Source organism: Schistocerca serialis, chromosome 2, assembly GCF_023864345.2.
Source record: "Schistocerca serialis cubense isolate TAMUIC-IGC-003099 chromosome 2, iqSchSeri2.2, whole genome shotgun sequence".
NCBI lineage: Eukaryota > Metazoa > Arthropoda > Insecta > Orthoptera > Acrididae > Schistocerca > Schistocerca serialis.
In genome coordinates this window covers 1,019,089,720-1,019,116,865 of record NC_064639.1, presented here as the reverse complement: position 1 = coordinate 1,019,116,865, position 27,146 = coordinate 1,019,089,720, and the positions used below count along the sequence as shown (strand labels likewise).

Sequence of the window (27,146 nt, the reverse complement as noted above, 5' to 3'; positions counted from 1 at the left end):
ACCTCTCCATGCCCGCACCGTCATCGTGACCATACAAAATTTCCCCTGTCACCTCTGCGTTTGTTGGTTTTAATCGAGGAGTTCACAGGATGTGGATATGTTATGCTGTGTATGTGTATGGGTAGGACTAGCCGTTAACATGAGCGTATCGAGGTGATAGAAAGTGGACGAAAGCGGTTGAAGAGTAGCAGATTTAAACGCAGTGGGAAAAAGTTTTGAGACAAGCTCCAAGGGACAGAAACCTCTGCGACATTGAGGACGAGTAGTAAGAGCAGCAGCGGGGTTTCTTAGTTGTTGCGGCAGATAATGCAAGGGTAGTGCCAGTCAGCTTTGCTGAAACGCAGGGCTTCACCGATATTTGTGTTGTTCACGTACGTTCAACTTACCGTATGTGGTTAAGCGTCCCTAGTAAATAGTGTTCTTGGGCGATTATGTATGCACTAATGGTTGTGACGGAGTTCGATTTATGATGAAGGGGTTATTGAGCGTCTTGTGTCCCTATACAGTCGTGCGGCGAGTTTTTGAATGTATCCGAGAGAGTGTCCAGGGGTTATTTATTGTGAACATCTGCTGTTCATGTGTCTGGTGGATAGGACTGATGGTAATTTTAAAACTGTCGGGAGTCGGACATATCGATATTTAAAAAAATATTATTATTGACTTTCGATACATCGAAAAAAGATATCGACGTAACAACCTATAAAAATATCAGCTGAATATGGTAAGTATACTGTCGGTTTTACAGCTATATATTTAAGTATCGATTTGTTATTAGATAGTCTGTCTCAAGCTAGCAGCATGCCTATCTCCTTAGAGCAGTAATTGAAAGGGAAACGGTGCACGTTCAAAAATGTTCAAATGTGTGTGAAATCTTATGGGACTTAATTGGTAAGGTCATCAGTCCCTAAACTTACACACTGGTTAACCTAAATTATCCTAAGGACAAATACATACACCACGCCCGAGGGAGGACTCGAACCTCCGCCGGGATCAGCCGCACAGTCCATGACTACAGCGCCTAAGACCGCTCGGCTAATCCCGGGTGCACGTTCACGCTTGGTGGTAACCACTTTGCTAAAAATGATATCTGCATGTAAGTGATATAACAAAAGGTGTCCGACGGCTCCGGGAATTAAAAGGAAAACGGTGAGTCTTCACGCTTGGCAGTAACCACTTTGCTAATAATGGTAACTGCATGTAAGTCATATAATAAAAGGTGTCCGACGGGTCGGTCTTTCTCTTTCCTCACATATCGAATTTGTCCAGGACACTTCATGTCGATTTACCTGTTTTTTCACTTCTGCCAACATCAATGACATAGCAGTGGTGAAGCTAAACGTTGGAGTTTGGTTTGGTAGCGCCGAGAGCCGCTTACTTCAGCATTTCCCCACCGAAAAGACCAGTTTTGTCATTTAGAGCTTTTCAAGTGACAGAGCACAGCAATCAGTCGTCCTATTCTTTGAGGTTTTATTAGACAAATCTAGATTTCGGCTACTACTAGTCTTGAACGAACTTTGACAGAAGCCTCAACAGCAGGGGACTGACGTATTAGGACATGCATTGACACCATGAAATAGTGCATTTATATTGGCTAGGCACTGACCGAAATTTAGATTTTCCTAATAAAACCTGAAAGAATAGTACGACTGATTGCTATGTTCTAACATCAGAAAGTCGTATCACAGACGTTGAGTGCACCCATATTCCTAATGGAAGGTAAATTGATTTAGATTTTTGTTCGCAATTTTCAGCAACTGTTGTTGAAGAATTTCGGTGTCTTTTGTAACGCAGCTCGTTTGCTCTTTGTTCACATTTAAAATCATATTATTCCTCTACGCCCCCCCCCCCCCCCTCCACCCTTCCCAGTGAAATCAGACTTCTTCTTTTGCACCACACATACCTACTTCACGCAGTGAAAGAGAAATGTTAGGCGTGATGGAAACTCAAAAACTAGTAAGACTCCTTCTCAGACTGGAAGTAAAATTATGTTCTATTATAATTTTAAAAGAACAACTTCAAATATTTACTGAAAATTTAAAAAAAAAATATACTGTAAAATAAAAGTATCGTCAATCGATATTGCCACTTTGATCTCGATATATCGATGGAAATGATATCACCATCGCCGGCCCGAGTGGCCGAGCGGTTCTAGGCGCTTCAGTCTGGAACCGCGCGACCGCTACGGTCGCAGGTTCGAATCCTGCCTCGGGCATGGATGTGAGTGATGTCCTTAGGTTAGTTAGGTTTAAGTAGTTCTAAGTTCTAGGGGACTGATGACCTCAGATGTTAAGTCCCATAGTGCTCAGAGCCATTTGAACCATTTTTTGATATCGCCATCCATCGATATCTTTTGGAAAGAATACTTTTTGAAAGAAATATCAATATATCAATATTTTATCAACAGTCCTAATCGTGGAGCATTGCTTATGACCCGTACCACCTGTTCTGTGTGACCTGCAGGCGGCGCAGGCATGCTGGAGCTGGATAGCACCAGACTGGAGCTGCGCACGTCATTAGGGGTCTAATCAGTGTCGAGTATACGGACCTCGACCCCTCCTATTCGGTGTACGTACCGAGCAAAGTGGCGCCGTGGTTAGCACTGTAGACTCGTATTCAAACCCGCGTCCGGCCATTCAGATTTAGGTTTTCCGTAATTTCCCTAAACCACTTCAGGCAAATGAAAGGATGATTCCTCTGGAAGGGCGCTGCCGATTTCCGTCCCGATCCTTCGCTAACCCGAGCTTGTGCTCCGTCTCTAATGACCTCATTGTCGGCGAGACGTTAAACACTAACCTGCTCCTCCGCCTTCAGTGTACGTCACCTGTTAAGCACTGGATAAAGTTGGCTGAGGCTCGCGTGTACTCGGTTGGTAACGTAATTGGATGTGGTTCCCCCGATTACTTTCCGGTCCAGCCAGACACCGACATATCTTACTTTCTCGCGGAAACGTATTGGGCGTGTGTATAGTGTTATTTGTCAGCAGTATTGGCGTTTGTGGAGTTGTTTCGGTCTGCGAGTGAAAAGAACTGCTTTGCACGTGTCGAAGTTTACCTTAAAATGTCATCGTTCCAACCATGACTCGGTAGTACTATCTGTAAACACGTGTTGATGTTCGAACGCATATAATATTGCGCCAGGATGGCGATGTCATCCGCGTAGGTGCCACCCTTTTTTTTTTTTTTTTTGTATAGTTATGATACCATTAATGTAGAATTTAAAGAAAGGCCGCTGGCTGCTCCCTTGGGATACTCCAGCTTGTATATCGTGTCGTATTTTTAACTGCTTGCTCTCAACGTCAGTGTGGTGTGAGTGAATGAGACGTACGAATCCGTTGGGGAAATCACCGTCGCTGATTTTGCGAGCAAGGCCGTTGTTCCAGAGACGATCGAAAGCTTTTTCAGTGTTTAGGAATACAGCTTCTATTGATTTGTTGCTATTGTAGCCGTCCATTATACATTCACCTAAGCGAAGGAGTTGCTGAGACCAGAGTTGTGATTACTCAAGCCAAACTGCTCCGGTCTCAAGATGTTGGTGATGCAGTGCCTGGATTAGCTTCTCGTCAATCTTGCTGTACAAGCGCCGTAAGTTGATGGGTCCGTAATTTTGTGGGATGGAGTGATCTTTTCCTGGCTTCCTCAACATCAGCATTTTGACCACCTCCCAAAAGACAGCCAAGTGAAGATGTCTAACATGGAATTCGTGATTTATGTCAGGCATTCTGTTGCTTTGTCCGTTAACTCCCGGAGAGCACGTTTCTGAATGCGATCAGGACTAGAAGCTTTCCTAGCCATGGTGTGCTTCACAGCCCATATAATTTCTAATGTGCTAGCACGTCTGATTTCGTAGCCTTTTAAACGATCAGTTAGTAAGTAAAAATAAAGTATGTTATGATATCGAGGGTTCCTTGGTCAGAAATGTATACCAAATTTCATAAAAGAGCTGGCATTGCACTGGCAGCTCAACATTGCTTACCCAAATACTATACAGTATTTTATAAAATGCATTTTAACGATCAGCTGTTTATTTGTTCCAATAGTCATCTACTGGTTTCGGGTATTAACCTTCATCCAGGATTCACGGTACAACAGACTAATTAAAAGCATCCCATACTTCTTTGAAACAGAACAGTATGGAAATTATCCAGTGAAATGTCACGAACACCTGACATAATTTGTCCCAGAATGCTGAAATTCGTATCTCATGTCAAACAGACAGACATAACAGGAAAAACAAGACATCCATCAGTCATCTACCGAAACCGTTAGACGAGTAATGGGACAAGTAAACAGCTGATGGTTAAAATGCGTTTTATAAGATACTTTACGGCTGTTGAACTTCACCTTATGGAAACAAACGATACAGTAGGAGCTGGACGATGATTTGACGGTACAAGACACGCCAGACGCTCATCATACGGTAATCGTAGGAATGACTACTGTGTGACATAGCGCTGTGTTGAAAAGAGAATTGTTCATAAGAATAGTGTGTATTTCGCTGTGAATCAGGAAATTCAGATAAAAACTCCATCCAGATAAATGAAGTAATTATTTCTGTGAAACCAACAATGAAGTGAGACAAGCTTAGAGTGTATCCAAATTACTGGTTAACATTTGGGTGAGCAACACTTATCTGCCGGTGCGATGTCAGCTCTTTTATGAATTTTGCTTCACATTTCTGAGCAAGAAACTTACGGCATCACAATTTATTTGATTTTTACTAACTAGCTGATCTTTTAAAAGGCTCTTTCGGTAGGCACGATATGCCGCGGCATTCAGGATAGTGTATCCGACCGGAGAACGAAGAACGTTGCCTCCACCGTATTTACCACGTGATAGATGACGTACAGGCCTGATCCAGCCTTGTACCCACTGGTCCATGCTACACAGACGTGAAAGGTGATTAAGTTACATCTTCTTCCGTTATCTTACCCATACGGACCATAGCCGTCGCAGAGCCAAGCCCTATAATTTCTTCCATATTTTAATTTATTTTATTCATCCGTATGTCATCGGCTGTTACGCTTTTAACACGTTTCGTGAGCACATACTGGTTTCGATTAATTTTACTGTAGATGACGAGGGCAGTATAGTTTTGTCGATGCCCTAATCACGTCACCAAAAACCCAGTTACCAACAATATGTTGATAACTTTAAAAAAAAATTAAAGTTTCCAGTTGCAAACTACGATCAAGCCTCTCTAGTAAAGTCATAATTAATGTAGGTCAATGTGTAGACGGCTCGAACTGGGTGAAACGTGCGTCACGATAAATAAAGGAACAAAATTAATTCTGTAATGAAGGCTGTTGTTTTCACCACATTCTTCATACTGGCTGCTGCACCAACACGCCATGAAGTGGACACCGTTTTCTATATTCTTGTTATTGAAATAAAAGTGTCATTACAGTAAATGACTGGTCAAAATCTGTACAGCTGATCCCGGCGGAGATTCGAGTCCTCTCTCGGGCTTGAGTGTGTGTGTTTGTCTTTAGGATGGTTTAGGTTAAGTAGTGTGTAAGCGTAGGGACTGATGACATTAGCAGTTAACTCCCATAAGATTTCACACACATTTGAACGTTTTTTGAGGTGGTCACAATGTTTAGTTGCCGTAAACCGCGTTTAAGCTGTTGTCAGTAACGGAGGCCTGGACGCATATTGTTGTAAAGCAAGTTAACGACGGTTTACCCAACAACGATCCTACATTTGTTTTGAAAGCAAAATCACATTTTACTTAAAAACGCAAGTGTAGAATGGCTTTGAGCACTATGGGACTTAACATCTGAGGTCATCAGTCCCCTAGAACTTAGAATTACTTAAACCTAACTAACCTAAGGACATCACACACATCCATGCCCGAGGCAGGATTCGAGCTTGCGAGCGTAGCAGTGGCGAGGTTCCGAACTGAAGTGCCACTGCGGCCGGCGCAAGTGTAGGATCTTTGGCATTTAGTTCTTCCTCGCCCAAAATGAAGTGTAACGAAAATAAAACTTTAGGACTACTGCGGTAGAGCGCTGAAGTATCTCACGCGCGATAAGTTAAAATGCTGAGTAGCTTTAAAGATAAACACAAACCGATAATACTAAGTTCTCTCTGCAGCTGTGACCAATTATGTGTTTTGTTGCTAATTGAATAGGTCTGAAAATATTATACAAACCCTGTGAGTCAAGTCAAAAACTGATTCAGCATAATTAGTACTATGTGCAAAATGGAAACTAACAATGTTTGCAACTGAATTACACGAAAAACATTTGGTTGAAATTGTTTGCTGAGCCATGAAGATGGACTTCCCAGAGTAGAGTTCGAACAGCCACTTTCAGCAACGGAAGAAGTGACTGGAGAAGTAAAAATTTATCAACAAGTTCAGATAAGTATTGTGAGTGAGTAGATTTGAACGTTCTTGTCTTTGCACTTATGAAACGAAAGCTTTCGAGATTGCAGTGTTTGGCTTCCCATGACATTTGTATGCATCAAATGGAGACACGTACTAAACGAAGTTTTGGAATTTACTACAGTTTGTAAAAACTATATTTACATTGTAAAAAACTAAACGCTGCTAGGTTTGTTGTAACGGCTTTGAGGGGCTAGCGTTCTACCGTAATTTTTAAGGTCGAACAGTGCTACATTATTTCTTATCTTTCTACCTCACTAAGATGAATTTAAATGATACGAAATTATGTTCATTATCTCGTGGTTATACATTTACACATAATAAATTGCTGTTAACAAGTAAAAATAATTTGAGAAGTAGTCCTCACTTTACTGGTACAGCCTCCATAGTCCGTTTAGCGAATTTCTGACGGAGGAGCACGGGAAAATTCTGCAATCTGTCCAGACTAATATAGGATCATTAAAGTGTGATGAGGCGTTAATTGCTGGTGGCTGACAGCTACCGGTCTCGACAGATTTCAAGCCCTGCAGCAGCCTTTGTACTGAATAATTCCGGTGCAGGATGGAGCGTTGCACTCAAATGTGGGCGCTTTAGCGAGGTTTGTGTAAAGGTCAAAATACGTAATTGTATAGTGTAGAATATTTCTTCAAATGAGATTCTATATGTAGGAACAGTTCCCCTACACGTGGAATTGTTCAATCGAAGCTGAAACTTCTTTTAAGAGTTTCTGGTATATTGTATTTCCGTTTCTTGGGATAATAACGAGAAAAATCTTGCTCCATCCCTAAGTCAGAACATCAAGTCCAATATCACGAGGCATTCTTGAGAAAGACAGATAAACACGTTTGTGTTGCAAATTATCAGAAAAAGTAATTTTACTTTTTCATCTAAAATTTATCAAGTAGTGTATCTGTACAAGGCAGCCGAAACCACCTCGCCAGAAAACAACACTGCCAAAGACGTTGTAATAACTGTTCTGTCCCTGTCTACTTGATGCAATATCTTCAATTTCTAGTAGGTAGACGGAACAGACGCTACTAACATTCCTTGAAATACTGCCCATCGGTGCACTGATTTACTTATTGTCCACTGGCCGGCGTATGGAACAACATAGCACATCTATATCTTTTCACGTGCAGACGGTCATAGTATTCGCGAGCCCCCTCGCCTTTTCATTGCGATGAACGCTACTGCTTTAGTGTCTGTTACACATCTTAGCATATAAGGAGACACAGTGTTACCAACATAATGACAATTCAAAACAAAAACGTGAAAATTGCTGAGCATAAGCCATCGGAGTTCGTGTTTATTGACCAATCATATGTCAGATAGTCAGAGATATTAAGCAAGCTTATCTTTCTAGACAAATTAGGTGCTCTGACCTTTCATTTATAATAATAGTATATGCCAGTATTAGGTCTCAATATGTCGTATGAATGTTATTAATGTGTGAATATAAAAAAATTTTATGTGTCTTTTTGGTCAAAATCTTAAGTCTCCGAAACTTCTTCAACAGTCGCTTTGAAATTTTGACACAGCCTTGCATTCGAATACGTGCGTAGCTTATGTAGATGAAAACTGCATCAGGATGAAAAATATTATGTACCTATATGTACCTATATACATTTCATCCCGACGCAGTTTTCATCTGCTCTGCATTAAAGTGAGAAATGACTGAACAACCAACAATTGTCATGACGTCTTGTGACCCGCTTCTGCTGCCTTTCTTTCAGTTTAGTGGTTTTAGTGTATTTTTCGTAATATTTGAAAGAAGTGTGGTTGCAATTATTATTATTTTCTAGGCTTGTAATCACAAACCAGTTAAGTAACTTTTTAAAAATTTCATTGTTTTAGTGATGTGGCTTGACGACCATTTGTGGTGTCAAATAAACATTTTAAATTTCATTGAGTCACACTCCTTGATGACGTTCACGTCGAAATACAAAATAATAAAAAATTGCTCTGAGCACTATGCGACTGAACTTCTGAGGTCATCAGTCGCCTAGAACTTAGAACTAATTAAACCTAACTAACCTAAGGACATCACACACATCCATACCCGAGGCAGGATTCGAACCTGCGACTGTAGCGATCGCTCGGTTCCAGACTGTAGCGCCTAGAACCGCACGGCCACGACGGCCGGCTACAAAATAATACATACTTAGTTTTTTTTTTGCAAATGTCTGCCGGGTTCGCTAGTTATTTTCATTAAATACCATTTTTTGATCAATTATGTGCTGTTCTATAGGTTCACAATAGCTTATCAACATTTTTAATTATGGTTATTAACATGTGTGTATTTAAACAACTTGGGCTCCAATTTGCCACTCTCAGTTCAAATTCACTGCTCTGTTATTTGCATTCTCTAGACGCTCTATTACGATCATCATGTCATCATCATCATCATATCATCATCATCTCCTTCCCACGATAAGGTGTTACAGTCAGCTTTTTCAGTCTCTGTCATCGTTTCATCTCTTATGAGATTAATCCGACAGTTTCGAACCAGACCTTCTAACTGTTTTACTGTTCACATGCAGACATTTTACGGTAGTAATAAAGTGTTTAAGGAATTTTTTTTATTTTATTTCCGCAAAAAACAAATTTTTTCCCTTATCAAACATTTTCTTGTGATCAATAAATGCTAAGGTTTAAAATTATTTGTCCTATTATAAATACATTATCATGACGAACTTTCCTTCCTGAAGCCTGATTGTTGTTCATAAATTATTGCGTCAACAATCGTTTGCAATCTTTGACTAAGAATTTTCTGTAAACTTTATGTCCTGCATTTAGTGCACTTATTTTTCTACAATTTCCTGCCTCTTTTCCATTGTCTTTTTTAAATTTAGGAATAAACTGTGTTCCATTCTTCAGGTGTGGAAGTTCTTCCAATACAAATTTCAAAAATGTAGAAACCAAAATGAGAAAGAGATTCCTCAATATTTGATTCATTCAGTATTAATTGTGATTAAGCCAGTAGCATTTCTAGTTTTTGATACATATGGGGTTGCTTTTAATTCTTTTATGTCTATTTCATCTACAGAGTTATGAGTTTTTATATAATTGGTTGCTTCGTACAAAGAATCGACTCTCGGTGACCCTCTGCTCTCAGCAGTCGTAGTTGACGATGTCTTTAGGTGAGCACAGGAACAAATAGGGGTCGATTGCTGCGGAGCCATTTCTTTAGCAGGGTGCGTTGAGTGTTGAGCTGAGAAAGATTGGTGCCTGCACCAGCACTGATGCCTGTCATCACACGTGCGGCAGATCACAACCAATCCTGCTTTATTCAGCAAGCTTGCCCCCTGCCTTGAGATATCCCCGTTCGTTTAAGTTACATCCTAATTAGGAATATTAATTCCTCTAATCGCCATGTCTGACAGTCGGACTCGAAAGAACGGGAAACGATCGCGTGCAGTAGCTGCCCAGCATTAAAACTACTGATAGCTCTGTATATTAGACAGAATTTGCACCCTACCACATCATTATACATAAACAGTTGTTGCAAAATGAAGCCGGCCGGGATGGCCGAGCGGATCTAGGCGCTACAGTCCGGAACCGCGCGACCGCTGCGGCCGCAGGTTCAAATCAAGCTTCGGGCATGGACGTGTGTGATGTTCTTAAGTTAGTTAGGTTTAAGTAGTTCTAAGTTCTAGAGAACTGATGACCTCAGCAGTTAAGTCCCATATTGCTCAGAGCCATTTGAACCATTTTGCAAAATGAAAGTAGAGGAAAGTAATGATTAACTAACATGATGATTTTATGTAAATCGGTGTCTAACGAGCATTTCTACGTACACTCATAAGCAAATAACTACTGTGAATATAAGACACTCTATAGACACTGATCAAAGAAATATTGTATTAACTGGCCCGCAATGCATAGAAGATGCTTAGCTTAACGTGGTCACAGATTTTTAAAATGTTCTGTTATGAACATTTGTTTCATGCGCAGCTGAAATTATTTAGATCACTTGCCAACTTCTGACAAGAAATTACAATTCCCGTTTGAGATATCGCTTGAGCTTAACTGTGAATATGCAGATTATTGTTTCGTCACATTCGCACTAATTGAGAATTTTTGTAATGTATAATCCACCAAGGTGCTTTTAACAAGAACGATAAAAGTTACTATCTGCCTTGTGTTGCAATCTTCTTAAGTTCAGCATCAGCAACCCGTAACATATATAAGAGGATTTAGCTGGTTCGTAATTTACGTATTAGCTTCGTCTAAGTAACTGACATGTATTCTTTATACCCAGATTCCTAGCAGTTTTTATCACTGTAATACGTAATCAGTTGAAAACACACTCTCAAAAGAAAAACGGATTATTCCCTGTTCATACAAATAATAACAGTGTAAAAGCGCTTGCTTTTAGAACAACTCAACTAATTATTACGTAACTTCAAAAACGGGACCGAACACGGCTTTCACAATTCAAATATGGTCTCCTTGTATGAAATCCGAATTAAACAGAAGCACATATATAAATAAACTTAATACCTTCCACTTGTGCCGTGAGCTATGTCCAACCCTCCATCGATAAAGCTACTACAAAATTCGCTTCGCAGCTTATACTTTTGTGACTCTGAATAATACTGCTTCCTCCTCTGTACTAATAGTCGGTACCATGTATCCTGAAGTTCTGCAGAGTACACGACTCCGCAACACGTTAGCCACACATTTCAGCTCCTTCTCTTCTTGCACAGAACTAGAATTCTGCCATTGTCTTTCAAGGCTCTCGTTGATTATTAGCTCAGTTAATACGACACAGACACAGTACATCTTCATGTCAGTAGGTGTGATCTAGGACTCTGTATACTGTACTGTTATGGAACGACATTTACTCTATATAGCCGGCGGTATATTTGCCTGGATTTACCTACAGAATATTCGTTAGGACGAAAGCCATGTCTCCTTATAATGAGAAATACCGAACTCTATAATATTCTTAATAACATAATCCTTTTCATAAAATAAGTAAAACGACATACATTTGCATATTTCGCTAATATGAACGTCCACAGCATCATTAGTTGCAACTTTGGCCATGAGGCGGCAGCACGTTACGATGACTTTCTATGTTAACATCATTTCAGTATATTAATTTCGTTACACCCGCTAGAAGCGATATGTGTATAGTTAGGCACTCTAAGCCGCACTTCCTTACTCATGAGAGCAGATAAGTTCTTAAGAGCGCCAACTGTTACACTGCAATGTTATTACGGAAAAGATTTATATAGATTGAAGTTTACTGTTTACAGTCGTAATAATGATACTTGTACCGTTCCAACCTATATGTTCTGTGATGAGGCATCGATGTCCGAAACCTTCATGCCAACCTGTGACGTCATCATTCCTCAGGAAATTTCCTTAGACACTCACGACAACAGAACTCAAGCAGTCGAATATCTCCACCGTTTCGGCAGCTTGTTAGGTGCCTGTCACAACATTCGCCCCTTTGTCAACGCCTCTATTCTCTTTCTCAGACATCTGTTTTCTGACTAGTTTGACGCGGCCCGCCATGAATTCCTCTCCTGTGACAACTTCTTCATCTCACAGAAGCACATGCAACTTAGGTCCTCAATTGTTTGCTGGATGTATTTCAATTCTCTATCTTCCTCTACATTATTTTCCCCATACATCTCCCCCTAGTACCATGGAAGTCATTCCTTGATGTCTCAACAGATGTCCTATCATCCTGTCCGATATCTTTGTCAGTATTTTCCACACATTCCTTTCCCCTCCGATTCTGCGCACAACACCCTTTTTCCTTACCTTATGAGTCAACCTAATTTTCAACATTCGTCTGTAGCATCACATCTCTAATGCTTCGATTCGCTTCTGTATACCGGTTTTCCCACAGTACATGTATCACTGCCATACGATGCTGTGCTCCGAACGTACATTCTCAGAAATTTCTTCCTCAAATTAAGGCCTATCTTAGATAATAGTAGATTTCTCTTGGTCAGGAATAGCCCCCTTGCAACTGCTAGTCTGCTTTAATGTCCTCCTTGGTCCGTCCGTCATTTATTATTTGGCTGGCTAGGCAGTAGAACTCTTTAACATCATGTACTTCGCGACAATTAATCTTGGTGTTAGGTTTCTCGCTGTTCCCATTTCTGTTTCTTCTCATTATTTCCGCCTTCTTCGATTTACTCTCAATCCATTTGCTGCACTCATTAGACTGTTCATTCCATTCAGGAGATTATAAAATTCTTCTTCACTTTCATTCAGGATAGCAATGTCATCATCAAATCGCATCACTGAATAATTTCACCTTCAGTTTCAATTCGACTCATAAGCCCATCTTTTATTTCCATCGTTGCTTCCTCGGTGTACAGATTGAAGAACAGGGGCGAAAGACTTCATACCCTACTTACACCCTTTTCAATCCGACGACTTCTTTCTTATTCTTTATTATTCCGTCTTGGGTCTTGTACATGTTGTATACTACCCTTCTCTCTCCCTGTAGCTTACCTCTATTTTTCTCCGAATTCGGACATCTTGCACCATTTTACAGCGTCGAACGCTTTTTTCAGGTGGACAAATCCTATGATTGTGCCTCACTTTTCTTTAGTCTTGCTTCCATTATCAATCGCTGCTTCAGAATTCCCTCTCTGGTGCTTTTACCTTTCCTAAAATCAAACTGGTCGTCATATAACACATCCTCAATTTTCTTTTACATTCATGTGTAGATCAATCTTGTAACGAACTTTGACGCATGAGCTGTTAAGCAGATTGTCCGATAATTCTCGCTCTTGTCAGCAGTTGCAGTCTTCGGAACTGTGTGGCTGGAATTTTCCGGAAGTCAGTTGGTATGCCACCAGACTCTTACATTTTACATGACAAAGTGAGTAGTCGTTTTGCTGCCACTTCCGCCAATCATTTTACAAATTCTGATCGAATATTATCTGTCCCTTTGGATTTATTTTATCTTAAGTCTTCCAAAGCTATCTTAATTTCCGATTCTAATACTGGGTTCCCTATCTCTGTTACCATATCAGACAAAACTTCCCCCTTCGTAGAGGCCTTCAGTGTATTCTTTCTACCAATCCGCTCTCTCCTCTGCATTTAACAGCGGAATTCCCTTTGTACTCTTAGTGTAAATACCATTTCCTTTAATTGCTGTCTTATATTGGTAGTCAGTTCTTCCGACAATCATTTCTTTTTCGATTTCTTCACATTCTTCATGCAGTCATTTCGTCTTAGCTTGCCTGCATTTCCTGTTTATTCCATTCCTCATTGACTTGCATTTCTGTATTCCTAAATTTCCCTGAACATTTTTGTACTTCCTTCTTTTATCTATCAACTGAGGTATTTCTTCTGTTGCTCATGGTTTCTTCGCATTTACCTTCTTTGTACCTTTCTTCACTTCTGTGATTGCCCTTTTTAGAGACGTCCATTCCTTTTAACTGTATTGTATACTGAGCTATTATTTATTGCTGTATCTATAGTCTTACAGAACTTCAAGCGTATTTTGCCATTCCTTAGTACTTCCGAATCCCACTTCTTTGCGTATTGATTCTTCCAGACTAATGTCTTAAGCTTCATCCTACTCTTCCTCACTACTATATTGTGATCTGAGTCTGTGTATGATCTTGGGAAAGCCTTACAATCCAATGTCTGATTTCGGAATCTCTGTCTGACCACAACGAAATCTAACTAAAATCTTCTCGTATCACGAGGCCTCTTCCTGTTCTGATTCATCCACAAAGTATTCGCTGTTACTAGCTGAAACTTGTTACAGAACTCTATTAATCTTTCTCAGCTACCATTGCTTGTCCCAAGATCATATTCTCCTGTAACCTTTTCTTCTACTTCTTTCCCTACAACTGCACTCCAGTCCCCCATGAAATTAGATTCTCATCTCCCTTTACGCACTGCATTACCCTTTCAGTATCTTCATATACTTTATCTCTTCACCTTCGACTTGCGACGTCGGCATGTGTATCTGCACTATGGTATTCATGTTGGGTTGCTGCCGATTCCGATAAGAGCAATCCTATCACTGAACTGTTCACAGTCGCACACTTTCTGCCCTACTTCTGTTCATAACGAATCCTACTCCCTTTCTACTATTTTAAGCTGCTGTACCCATCTGACCTGCAGTCCTTGTCATCTTCCAATTTCACTTCACTGACCCCTACTGTACGTAGATTTAACGCTTTTTACATGCTCTAGCTCCCTACTACGTTCGAGCTTCTGAAACTCCACGCTCTAGTCCATAGAATGTTATCCTTTTGTTGGTTATTCTTTTTTTTTCTTACGGTCACCTCCACCTTGGCACCCCCCCCCCCCCCCCCCTCCTGGAGATCCGAATTTGGGATTATATCGGAATCTCTTTTCAATGGAGTGATCATCACGACAGTTTTTCAATTACAGATCACATGTCGTGTAGATAAACGATGTGTCGTCAATGCAGTGGTTTCTACTGCCTTCTGCATCCTCATGCCGTTGACCACTGCTGATTCTTCCGCTTTTAGGGGCATTTGCCCACGTTAAGGACAAGGACGTCTTGGGTAAAATATTCCGGAGGTAAAATAGTCCCCCATTCGGATCTCCGGGCGGGGACTACTCAAGAGAACGTCATTATCAGGAGAAAGGAAACTGGCATTCTACGGATCGGAGCGTGGAATGTCAGATCCCTTAATCGGGCAGGTAGGTTAGAAAATTTAAAAAGGGAAATGGATAGGTTGAAGTTAGATATAGTGGGAATTAGTGAAGTTCGGTGGCAGGAGGAACAAGACTTCTGGTCAGGCGACTACAGGGTTATAAACACAAAATCAAATAGGGGTAATGCAGGAGTAGGTTTAATAATGAATAGGAAAATAGGAATGCGGGTAAGCTACTACAAACAGCATAGTGAACGCATTATTGTGGCCAAGATAGATACGAAGCCCACACCTACTACAGTAGTACAAGTTTATATGCCAACTAGCTCTGCAGATGACGAAGAAATTGAAGAAATGTATGATGAAATAAAAGAAATTATTCAGATTGTGAAGGGAGACGAAAATTTAATAGTCATGGGTGACTGGAATTCGAGTGTAGGAAAAGGGAGAGAAGGAAACATAGTAGGTGAATATGGATTGGGGGACAGAAATGAAAGAGGAAGCCGCCTGGTCGAATTTTGCACAGAGCACAATATAATCATAACTAACACTTGGTTTAAGAATCATGAAAGAAGGTTGTATACATGGAAGAACCCTGGAGATACTAAAAGGTATCAGATAGATTATATAATGGTAAGACAGAGATTTAGGAACCAGGTTTTAAATTGTAAGACATTTCCAGGGGCAGATATGGACTCTGACCACAATCTATTGGTTATGACCTGTAGATTAAAACTGAAGAAACTGCAAAAAGGTGGGAATTTAAGGAGATGGGACCTGGATAAACTAAAAGAACCAGAGGTTGTACAGAGATTCAGGGAGAGCATAAAGGAGCAATTGACAGGAATGGGGGAAATAAATACAGTAGAAGAAGAATGGGTAGCTTTGAGGGATGAAGTAGTGAAGGCAGCAGAGGATCAAGTAGGTAAAAAGACGAGGGCTAGTAGAAATCCTTGGGTAACAGAAGAAATATTGAATTTAATTGATGAAAGGAGAAAATATAAAAATGCAGTAAGTGAAACAGGCAAAAAGGAATACAAACGTCTCAAAAATGAGATCGACAGGAAGTGCAAAATGGCTAAGCAGGGATGGCTAGAGGACAAATGTAAGGATGTAGAGGCCTATCTCACTAGGGGTAAGATAGATACCGCCTACAGGAAAATTAAAGATACCTTTGGAGATAAGAGAACGACTTGTATGAATATCAAGAGCTCAGATGGAAACCCAGTTCTAAGCAAAGAAGGGAAAGCAGAAAGGTGGAAGGAGTATATAGAGGGTCTATACAAGGGCGATGTACTTGAGGACAATATTATGGAAATGGAAGAGGATGTAGATGAAGATGAAATGGGAGATATAATACTGCGTGAAGAGTTTGACAGAGCACTGAAAGACCTGAGTCGAAACAAGGCCCCCGGAGTAGACAATATTCCATTGGAACTACTGACGGCCGTGGGAGAGCCAGTCCTGACAAAACTCTACCATCTGGTGAGCAAGATGTATGAAACAGGCGAAATACCCTCAGACTTCAAGAAGAATATAATAATTCCAATTCCAAAGAAAGCAGGTGTTGACAGATGTGAAAATTACCGAACTATCAGCTTAATAAGTCACAGCTGCAAAATACTAACACGAATTCTTTACAGACGAATGGAAAAACTAGTAGAAGCCAACCTCGGGGAAGATCAGTTTGGATTCCGTAGAAACACTGGAACACGTGAGGCAATACTGACCCTACGACTTATCTTAGAAGAAAGATTAAGGAAAGGCAAACCTACGTTTCTAGCATTTGTAGACTTAGAGAAAGCTTTTGACAATGTTGACTGGAATACTCTCTTTCAAATTCTAAAGGTGGCAGGGGTAAAATACAGGGAGCGAAAGGCTATTTACAATTTGTACAGAAACCAGATGGCAGTTATAAGAGTCGAGGGACATGAAAGGGAAGCAGTGGTTGGGAAGGGAGTAAGACAGGGTTGTAGCCTCTCCCCGATGTTGTTCAATCTGTATATTGAGCAAGCAGTAAAGGAAACAAAAGAAAAATTCGGAGTAGGTATTAAAATCCATGGAGAAGAAATAAAAACTTTGAGGTTCGCCGATGACATTGTAATTCTGTCAGAGACAGCAAAGGACTTGGAAGAGCAGTTGAATGGAATGGACAGTGTCTTGAAAGGAGGATATAAGATGAACATCAACAAAAGCAAAACAAGGATAATGGAATGTAGTCTAATTAAGTCGGGTGATGCTGAGGGAATTAGATTAGGAAATGAGGCAATTAAAGTAGTAAAGGAGTTTTGCTATTTGGGGAGCAAAATAACTGATGATGGTCGAAGTAGAGAGGATATAAAATGTAGGCTGGCAATGGCAAGGAAAGCGTTTCTGAAGAAGAGAAATTTGTTAACATCCAGTATTGATTTAAGTGTCAGGAAGTCATTTCTGAAAGTATTTGTATGGAGTGTAGCCATGTATGGAAGTGAAACATGGACGATAAATAGTTTGGACAAGAAGAGAATAGAAGCTTTCGAAATGTGGTGCTACAGAAGAATGCTGAAGATTAGATGGGTAGATCACATAACTAATGAGGAAGTATTGAATAGGATTGGGAAGAAGAGAAGTTTGTGGCACAACTTGACCAGAAGAAGGGATCGGTTGGTAGGACATGTTCTGAGGCATCAAGGGATCACCAATTTAGTATTGGAGGGCAGCGTGGAGGGTAAAAATCGTAGAGGGAGACCAAGAGATGAATACACTAAGCAGATTCAGAAGGATGTAGATTGCAGTAGGTACTGGGAGATGAAAAAGCTTGCACAGGATAGAGTAGCATGGAGAGCTGCATCAAACCAGTCTCAGGACTGAAGACCACAACAACAACAACAAGGACAAGAGAGTGCCCTGAACCTCTGCCCGCTGCCCCGCCCTCTTTGGCAAAGTCGTTGGCAGAATGAGGCTGACTTCTTATACCGGAAGTCTTCGGCCGTCAATGTTGATTATTAATCAAATTTCAAACGGTGGCGTGTTTCGAACCCAGGACCGAGGACGTTTGGATTTCTACAAAGATGCTACTCCTAGATGACTGGTGTGAGGTTATTTCGCTTATGATAATGTATTTCCCATTTGGGGACGTATCGTCACTTTTATCAGACCCTGATCTCTTCTCTGCTTACACAGTATATTTTCCTTGAGACACGTGCCCGCAGCACCACCAGGAGCATTCAAACTCTTGTGGGCCCTGGTCATTTTGTTATGGCTGATCAGCGCTTTAGTAGCAGATGCAGAATCTTTAGTCTTTCTTTGAAACTGACAGTTGGCTGACGCTGTTACAGTGTTGAACTTGCTTTTTTTTCCATCATTGCTTCCTCGATGTAAAGATTGAACAGTTGGGGGGGGGGGGGGGGGGGGAAGACTACATCCCGGTCTTACACCCTTTTTAATCCTAACCTCTCGTTCTTAGTCGTCCACTCTTATTATTCCCTCTTGGCTCTTGTACGCACTGTATATTACCCGTCTCTCCCAATAGGTGCCCTCTATTTTTCTCAGAATTTCGAACATCTTGCAACATTTTAAATTGTCGAAGGCTTTTTCCATGTCGACAAATCCTATGAATGTGTCTTGATTTTTCTTTAGTATTGCTTCCATTATTAGCCGCAACGTCAGAATTTACTCTCTTGTGGCTTTACCTTTTATAAACTCAAACTGATCGTCATCTAGCACATCCTCAATTTTCTTTTCCGTTCTTCTGCACGTTATTCTTCTCAGCAACTTGGATGCGTGAGCTGTTAAGCTGATTGAGGGATAATTCTCGCACTTATCAGCTGTTGCAGTCTTCGGAATTGTGTGGATGATATTTTTCCGAAAGTCAGAAAATATGACGCTAGACTCATACATTCTACACATCAACGTGAATAGTCGTTCTGTTGCCACTCCCCCAATGATTTTAGAACTTCTGATGGAATGTTATCTATCCTTACTGCCTTATTTGATCTTAAGTCTTCCAAAGCTCTTTTAAATTCTAATACTGGGTCCTCCATCTCTTCTAAATCTACTGTTTCCTCTTCTATCACATCATACAAATCTTCCCCCTCATAGCGGCTTTCAACGTATTCTTTCCACCTAACCACTCTCTCGTCTGCATTTAGCAGTGGAATTCCCGTTGCGCTTTCAATGTTACCACACTTGCTTTTAATGTCACAGAAGGTTGTTTTGACTTTCCTGTATGCTGAGTCTGTCCCTCCGAGAATCATTTCTTTTCCGATTCCTTCACATTTTTCATGCAACCATCTCATCTTAGCTTCACTGCATTTCCTATTTACTTCATTCTTCAGCGACTTGTATTTCTGTATTCCTCATTTTTATACTTTCTCCTTTCATCGATCAAATGAAGCATTTCTTATATTATCCATGATTTCTTCGCAGCTACCTTCTTTGTAGATACGTTTTTGCTTCGAACTTCTGTGAAGGCCCTACTTAGAGACGTCCATTCCTCTTCAGCTGCATTACTGTCTAATAAATGTATCAGTGGTGTTTTCTTGGTGCACTCGTCTTCACCACCGCATTCCGCCCGACTCTCTCCTGGCGACTATAGGTTTGGGACTGGACTCAATAACTAAATATATTTGTTTTGATGCTCTCCACCTCCTGTGTTAATTTGAACGATAGTTTCGGAACACCATGTATAAATGGAATGCTTTAGCGCCCGCGCCAGTGGTTTCTACACCTGGTGACAAATAGGGAGTGTTTTATTCGAAATGAAGTGCTTGTAAACCAAGAAGACTTTATTGGACCATAATCTTATTTTAAAGCTTTCTTTCGTTAAGAGGGTGCTGGAATTACAATTAATATGTCCGCCGTCCGCGGATAGGAAAATCTCAGAGTGTGAGTTATAGCGTTTTTATTTAAACTGAAGTCTTTCTTCAAAATTTACAAAACGATACTCGTGAGGTGGGACTGATCCTCCAAGCCTACCAATAACTAAATCAGAGATTCTTCCAAACATAAACTGTCTGTAGTAACCATACAACTTCACCAAACCAAGCCCCAGGCGTCTCGTGAAGGGCGGCGCGGAGTCCACGTTGCCGTCACCTGCGTCCGAGGACGAGTAGAGGCACTGCGAGGATGGCCCAGAAAGCTGGAGGAGGTGGACGATGAAGCGGCGGCTACGATGACACCAGTGGGCTCGCTCGGCGTGAACTGCCTCTCCAGGCTCCTGCGCCAGCCTAAATACTGCTTGGCGGATGGATATGGCTGGCTCTATCTGCAGTCACGTGTCGAGCGGAAGGAAAGATGTCCGCGGCTGTAGCGACCTCTTGCGGCGCCGTGGACGCGTCCTGGTGGTCTTTGGGAAGCGTCTGTGTTTCCGGGACGACCGGCCAGGCTGAGCCCTACTCGGTCCGGGGCCCGCTGTACCGGTCTGCTTCGCGGGAAGCGAGAGTTGCAGGCGCTTAGTCTGGACACAGTAACAATCCCATGCTCAGCCACGAGAAAAGAAGTTGCCTGAGACTTTAACTATATGGTTTTCATTTAGTTACGCCATGATCTATTTCGAAGCTTCTACCTTCATCATCAGACGCACTTACGAACGGTTTATGGGTTCTAGCGAGATATTTTTGGAAGATGGGGCTGTGGTGAATACAGTCGTATCACTATTTAGGCATTTTCTTTTCTCTTAAACATAAGAATAACCAAGTAATGCCGCGCGGCATAGCCAAGCGCTCTAGGGCGTCTTGTCACGGTCCGGGCGGCTCGCTCCATCGGAGGTTCGAGTCTTCCATCGGCCGTGGGTGTGTGTGTGTAAGTTAAAGTTAGATTAAGTTGTGCGTAAGCTTGGCGATCGATGACCTCAGCAGTTTGGTCCCATAAGCCCTTACCACAAATTTCCAAATTTTCCAAATTAAGGCCGGCGGGAGTGACCGAGCGGTTGTAGGCGCTACAGTATGGAACCGCGTGACCGCTACGTTCGCAGGTTCGATTCCTGCCTCGGGCATGGAAGTGTGTGTCATCCTTAGGTTAGTTGGGTTTAAGTAGTTCTAAGTTCTAGGGGACTGAGTCCCATAGTGCTCAGAGCCATTTGAACCATTTGAACCAAATTAAGTAACTTTATTTTTTCGCAGTAATGATGAAAATGTAATGACTACACCTCGAAAGCTAACGACATACCTGACGAAACGAATCGCGTCAGTGTTTGGAGGCTCACCTCGGCACTGTTGTATTTCTGTCGACAGAGAGCTGCGGTAGCCAGCAGCGGTTCCTGGGCGGCAGCACGGGCGCGCTCGGCGCCGGCGGCGGCGGCGGCGTAGCTGTGTACGACGACGAGGACTCGTGGTTCGGAGCGGTGGCGGCGTGCGAGCGCGACGCGTGCGGCGGCAGCCACCACCACCTGGCCCAGCAGCAGCAGCAGCAGCAGCAGCAGCAGCTGGCGCGGCGCAGCTCGGGCCAGGCGTGCGGGTCTGCGGGCGCGCCGCCCAGGCAGCACTACTACCCCGAGGGCGGCTGGGGCTGGATCGTGTGCGCCGCCGGCTTCCTGGCGCACCTGCTCTCCTGCGGCCTGCAGCTCGCCTTCGGCCTGCTGCTGCTCTACACCGTGAGGCACCTCGGCGACAACGCCGTCATCGACTCTGGTAAGTCGCGACGCCGCTGCCTGTCGTCGTCTCTTCAGCCAGCTACCTTACTTTTCGTGGGTGTATCATAAAATTAACAATGGGAACAGATGCGAGTTGAAGTGATTACGAAGGCCTTCCCGGGTTGTTGTTGTTGTGGTCTTCAGTCCTGAGACTGTGTTGATGCAGCTCTCCATGCTACCCTGTCCTGTGCAAGCTTAATCATCTCCCAGTACCTACTCCAATCTGCAGCCCTCTGAATCTGCTTAGTGTATTCATCTCTCGGTCTCCCTCTACGATTTTTACCCTCCACACTGCCCTCCAATGCTAAATTTGTGATCTCTTGATGCCTCAGAACATGTCCTACCAACCGATCCCTTGTTCTAGTCAAGTTGTGCCACAAACTCCTCTTCTCCCCAATTCTGTTCAATACCTCCTCATTAGTTCTGTGATCTAACCATCTAATCTTCAGAATTCTTCTGTAGCACCACATTTCGAAAGCTTCTATTCTCTTCTTGTCCAAACTATTTATCGTCCACATTTCACTCCCATACATGGCCACACTCCATACACTTTCAGAAACGACTTCCTGACACTTAAATCCGTACTCGATGTTAACAAATTTCTCTTCTTCATAAACGCTTTCCTTGCCATTGCCAGTCTACATTTTATATCCTCTCTACTTCGACCATCGTCAGTTATTTTGCTCCCCAAATAGCAAAACTCCTTCACTACTTTAAGTGTCTCACTTCCTATTCTAATTCCATCAGCATCACCAGACTTAATTCTACTACATTCCATTACCCTCGTTTTGCTTTTGTTGATGTTCATCTTATATCCTCCTTTCAAGACACTGTCCATTCCGTTCAACTGCTCTTCCAAGTCCTTTCCTGTCTCTGACAGAATTACAATGTCATCGGCGAACCTCTAAGTTTTTATTTCTTCTCCACGGATTTTAATACCTACTCCAAATTTTTCATTTGTTTCCTTTACTGCTTGCTAAATATACAGATTGAATAACATCGGGGAGAGGCTACAAGACTGTCTCACTCCCTTCCCAACCGCTGTTTCCCTTTCATGCCCCTCGACTCTTATAACTGCCATTTGGTTTCTGTACAAATTGTAAATAGCCTTTCGCTCCCTGTATTTTACCCCTGCCACTTTTAGGATTTGAAAGGGAGTATTCCAGTCAACATTGTCAAAAGCCTTCCCTAAATCTACAAATGCTAGAAACGTAGGTTTGCCTTTCCTTAATCTTTCTTCTAAGATAAGTCGTAAGGTCAGTATTGCCTCACGTGTTCCAATATTTCTATGGAATCCAAACTGATCTTCCCCGAGGTCGTCTTCTACCAGTTTTTCCATTCGTCTGTAAAGAATTCGTGTTAGTATTTTGCAGCTGTGACTTATTAAACTGATAGTTCGGTAATTTTCACATCTGTCAACACCTGCTTTGTTTGGGATTGGAATTATTATATTCTTCTTGAAGTCTGAGGGTATTTCGCCTGTCTCATACATCTTGATCACCAGGTGGTAGAGTTTTGTCAGTAATAATTGATAATATTCTTCTCTGGTGTGCAGCCGGATCATAACGTCCTCAAACCCAAGTCATCCTTAACAGAGCCTAGAAGCGATCTAATCTTGGCTACCGGACGAAAAATGCTTTTGATATGATATCTTTTTAGAATTCTTCCTATCTTCGAGGAAATGCTCCCAGCAAAAGGCAGAAAAGCCACCGATTTGCAGGTATCCTCTGGTGGTTCAGGCGAAGGTCCAAACTGGAAAGAATGACGGATCTGTTTATCTGTATAGCCATTCTGCTTGAACACAACCTTAAGATGGTCCAATTCTTGTGTCAAGCTTTCTCCATCTGAAATGGCATAAGCTCTTCTCGCCAACGTCTGCAGGACCCCCGTGCCCAGTGTGTACAAGATCCTTTTCCACTGTGGGAAGGCTTATATTGGTCAGACAATCCGGACCATTCAGGACCGATGTGTTGAGCACCGGCAGCACACACGGTTGCTTCAACCTGAGAAATCTGCTGTGGCGGAGCACTGTCTCACCGAGGGACATAGAATGCTGTAGGACGAGACACAGATGGTTGCCCCTGCATCTCGCTATTGGGACTGTGCTTTAAAAGAATATATAGAGATTCGTTTATCTGATAATCTTATGAATAGAGGAGGAGGAGGAGGACATTAGTGTTTAACGTCCCGTCGACAACGAGGTCATTAGAGACGGAGCGCAAGCTCGGGTGAGGGAAGGATGGGGAAGGAAATCGGTCGTGCCCTTTCAAAGGAACCATCCCGGCATTTGCCTGAAGCGATTTAGGGAAATCACGGAAAACCTAAATCAGGATGGCCGGAGACGGGATTGAACCGTCTTCCTCCCGAATGCGAGTCCAGTGTGCTAATCTTATTAATAGAGACAAGGGTTGTCTTTTAAGTAAGACTTGGAACCCGGTATTATCAGACATTAAAAAACAACGGTCTGTGTGCCGATCGTAGGAATAATTTTTAATTTTTGATAGCGATATCTCGATTTCGCTTGGCGGCGCGGTGTGTTTACTTGGGCTAGAGGGCAGTTACGGCACCTTCTCGCGCACGCGTTGTGGGCCTTCAGCGGCCTATATAGGGGCCGCCGCTTGCGCTGAGAAGTCAGTTCCGGCGAGATCGTGTACCAGCACTCTCACCTGAAGATGGCGGCCAGTTGGACCGCGGAAATATCGTGTCAAGATGACGTTATGATCCGGCTACACACCCAAGAAGAATATTACTGATACCAGTGGAAGCGTACACTGACGTGACAAAAATCGTCGGACAGCGATAAACACTTGCACATGACAGTATTATCGCTTACACAAGGTGTGAAATGGCATTACATTGACGGAGCTATCACTTACACTCAGGTGAATCACCAGAAAAAGTTGCCAACAAGATTACGGCCGCACGACGAGAATTATCAGACCTTTAAAGCGGAGTGGTAGTTGGAGCTAGAAGTAAAGGATATTCCACTTCGGAAATCGTTGGGGAATCCAATATTCCCAGATCCACAGTGTCAAGAGTGTGTGTGTCGGTAACACTAAATTCTAGGCATTACCGCTCACCATGGACAAGACTTTCACTTAACAACTGGGAGCAGCGGCGTTTGCGTAGAGTTGTCAGTGCTAACAGACGAGTGAAGTAACCGCAGAAATCAATGTTGGACGCACCACGAACGTATCCATTATTAAGAGTGCGGTGAAATTCGGCGTTAATGGGATATGGCAGCACACGAGCAACATTATGTCACTTGTAGCCATAACGGTTGGACCCTAACGACTAGAAAACCATGGCCTGGTCACATGAGTCCCAGTTTTCATTGATAAGAGGTGGTGGTAGAGTTAGTCTGGCACGAACCGACGAAGCTATGAACCCAAGTTTTCAAGAAGGCATTATGCAAGCTGGTAGCGACTCCGTAATGGTGGGGACTGTGTTTACATGGGTCCTTTGGTCCAACTGAAGCGACCATTGAATAGAAATATTTCTGTTCGGCTACTTACAGACCAGAATGACATTTTCACTCTGCAGCCGAGTGTACGCTGATATGAAACTTCCTGACAGATTAAAACTGTGTGCCGGACCGAGACTCGATCGCGGGACTTTTACTTTTCTCGGGCAAGTGCTCTACCATCTGAGATATCCTAGCACGACTTATGCCCTTTCTTCACAGCTTCAATTCTGCCAGTACCTCGTCTCCTATCTTCCAAACTTCACAGAAGTTCTTCGTAGAGCTGAAGCTGTGAAGACGGGTCGTGAGTCATGCTTGCGTAGCTCAGATAGTAGAGCACTTGCCCGCGAAAGGCAAAGGTCCCGAGTTCGAGACTGGGTCTGGCATACAGTTTTAATCTGTCAGGAAGTTTCATACTTGCAGACAATTTGCAGCCATCGATGGTCTTCATGTTTCCAAACAACGATGGAATTTTCAAGCATGATAATGCATCATGTCACCGACTTGCAAGTGTTAGCGATTAGTTTCAAGAACATTCTGGACAATTCAAGCGAATTATGTGGCCACCCAGATCGACTTGAATCCCATAGAACATTCACAGGACAGTTTATGCACAAAATCCTGCAGTGGAAACACTTTGGAAATAAGGGACGTCTATTGAGATATGATGGCTCAATGTTTGCTGCAGGGGACTTCCAACAACTTATTGAGTCGATGCCACGTCGAAATGCTGCACTATGCCAGGCAAAAGAAGGTCTGACACAATATTAGGAAGTACTCCACGACTTTTGTTACCTCATCATAAATACTAACAAGAGCTTTAAGCAGTTTTTGAAGGCGACTGTCAACATCTGTTAAGTGCGAGGACTATTTTTTTCAAACCGCTGTTTGTCGTGAAATGGAAACCAGAGTGAATATAAAATATGTTTTACTTCTAACAATAGCCACACCTTCCCGCTACTTGCCTATATAGTTGCTGCTCCAACTTAGACGTCATCGTGTTTTACCAACTTTTCAATATTCTCCTCGCCGGCCGAAGTGGCCGTGCGGTTCTAGGCGCTGCAGTCTGGAACCGTGAGACCGCTACGGTCCAGGTTCGAATCCTGCCTCGGGCATGGATGTGTGTGATGTCCTTAGGTTAGTTATGTTTAACTAGTTCTAAGTTCTAGGGGACCAATGACCTTAGAAGTTGAGTCCCATAGTGCTCAGAGCCATTTGAACCAATATTCTCCTCATAGAAGGCAGCCACCTATGATTTCCTCCACGTCCGTACGCTGGTCTTCAATTCGTCGTCTGTGCCAAAACTAGTCAGAGGCAGTTGAGTGAAGAGATGAAAATCAGAGGGAGGCAAAAAATTGGAAATTTATGGTATCGTCTTATGGGACCATACTGCTGAGGTCATCGGTCCCTAAGCTTATACACTACTTAATCTAAATTAAACTAACTTAAGCTAAGGACCTCACGCCCACCCATGCCCGACAGAGAACTCGAACCTCCTACGGGGGAAGCCACGCGGTCCGTGACAAGACCCCCTTGACCGCTCGGCTACCCCGCGGGGCGGGAGGGACGCAAGTCCAACCTGTTTGGGAGGGTGATCAAACACTTCCCATTCAAGACGCTGCAGGAGTGCCTTGGTTCCAGATGCAGTGCGGGGCCGAGCATTGGCATGAAAAAGGAAATACGAGGGCACTTCGAAAAGTACGTCCGATGGGGTCTAAATGGAAATCACACAGAAATCCGATGAAGCTTTGCACAGATGTTCTGGGCAGTGTCTCTAGTAAGCCTGTCGATCGCGTCACGTCGCTCTATTCAGTTCAGAGCGCACAATGAGCACTCAAGGATGCTTAAAACAATAGTGTCTCTGCCGGCCGTAGGTGGCCGAGCGGTTCTGGCGCTACAGTCTGGAACCGCGCGACCGCTACGGTCGCAGGTTCGAATCCTGCCCCGGGCATGGATGTGTGTGTTGTCTTTAGGTTAGTTAGGTTTAAGTAGTTCTAAGTTCTAGGGGACTGATGACCTCAGCAGTTGAGTCCCATAGTGCTCAGAGCCATTTGAGCCAATAGTGTCTCTCGCC

At 42.7% G+C, this 27,146-nt stretch overlaps 1 protein-coding gene across 1 annotated transcript in view; it reads left to right on the top strand.

Annotated features, from left to right (window-relative positions):
- LOC126456596 (monocarboxylate transporter 12-like) overlaps positions 1–27,146 on the top strand; it is a 162,829-nt gene that overhangs the window by 28,805 nt on the left and 106,878 nt on the right. The window contains exon 2 of the mRNA XM_050092341.1: positions 21,357–21,607. Within this exon, the coding sequence (XP_049948298.1) occupies positions 21,357–21,607 (251 nt within the window). The remainder of the gene's footprint in view (positions 1–21,356; positions 21,608–27,146) is intronic.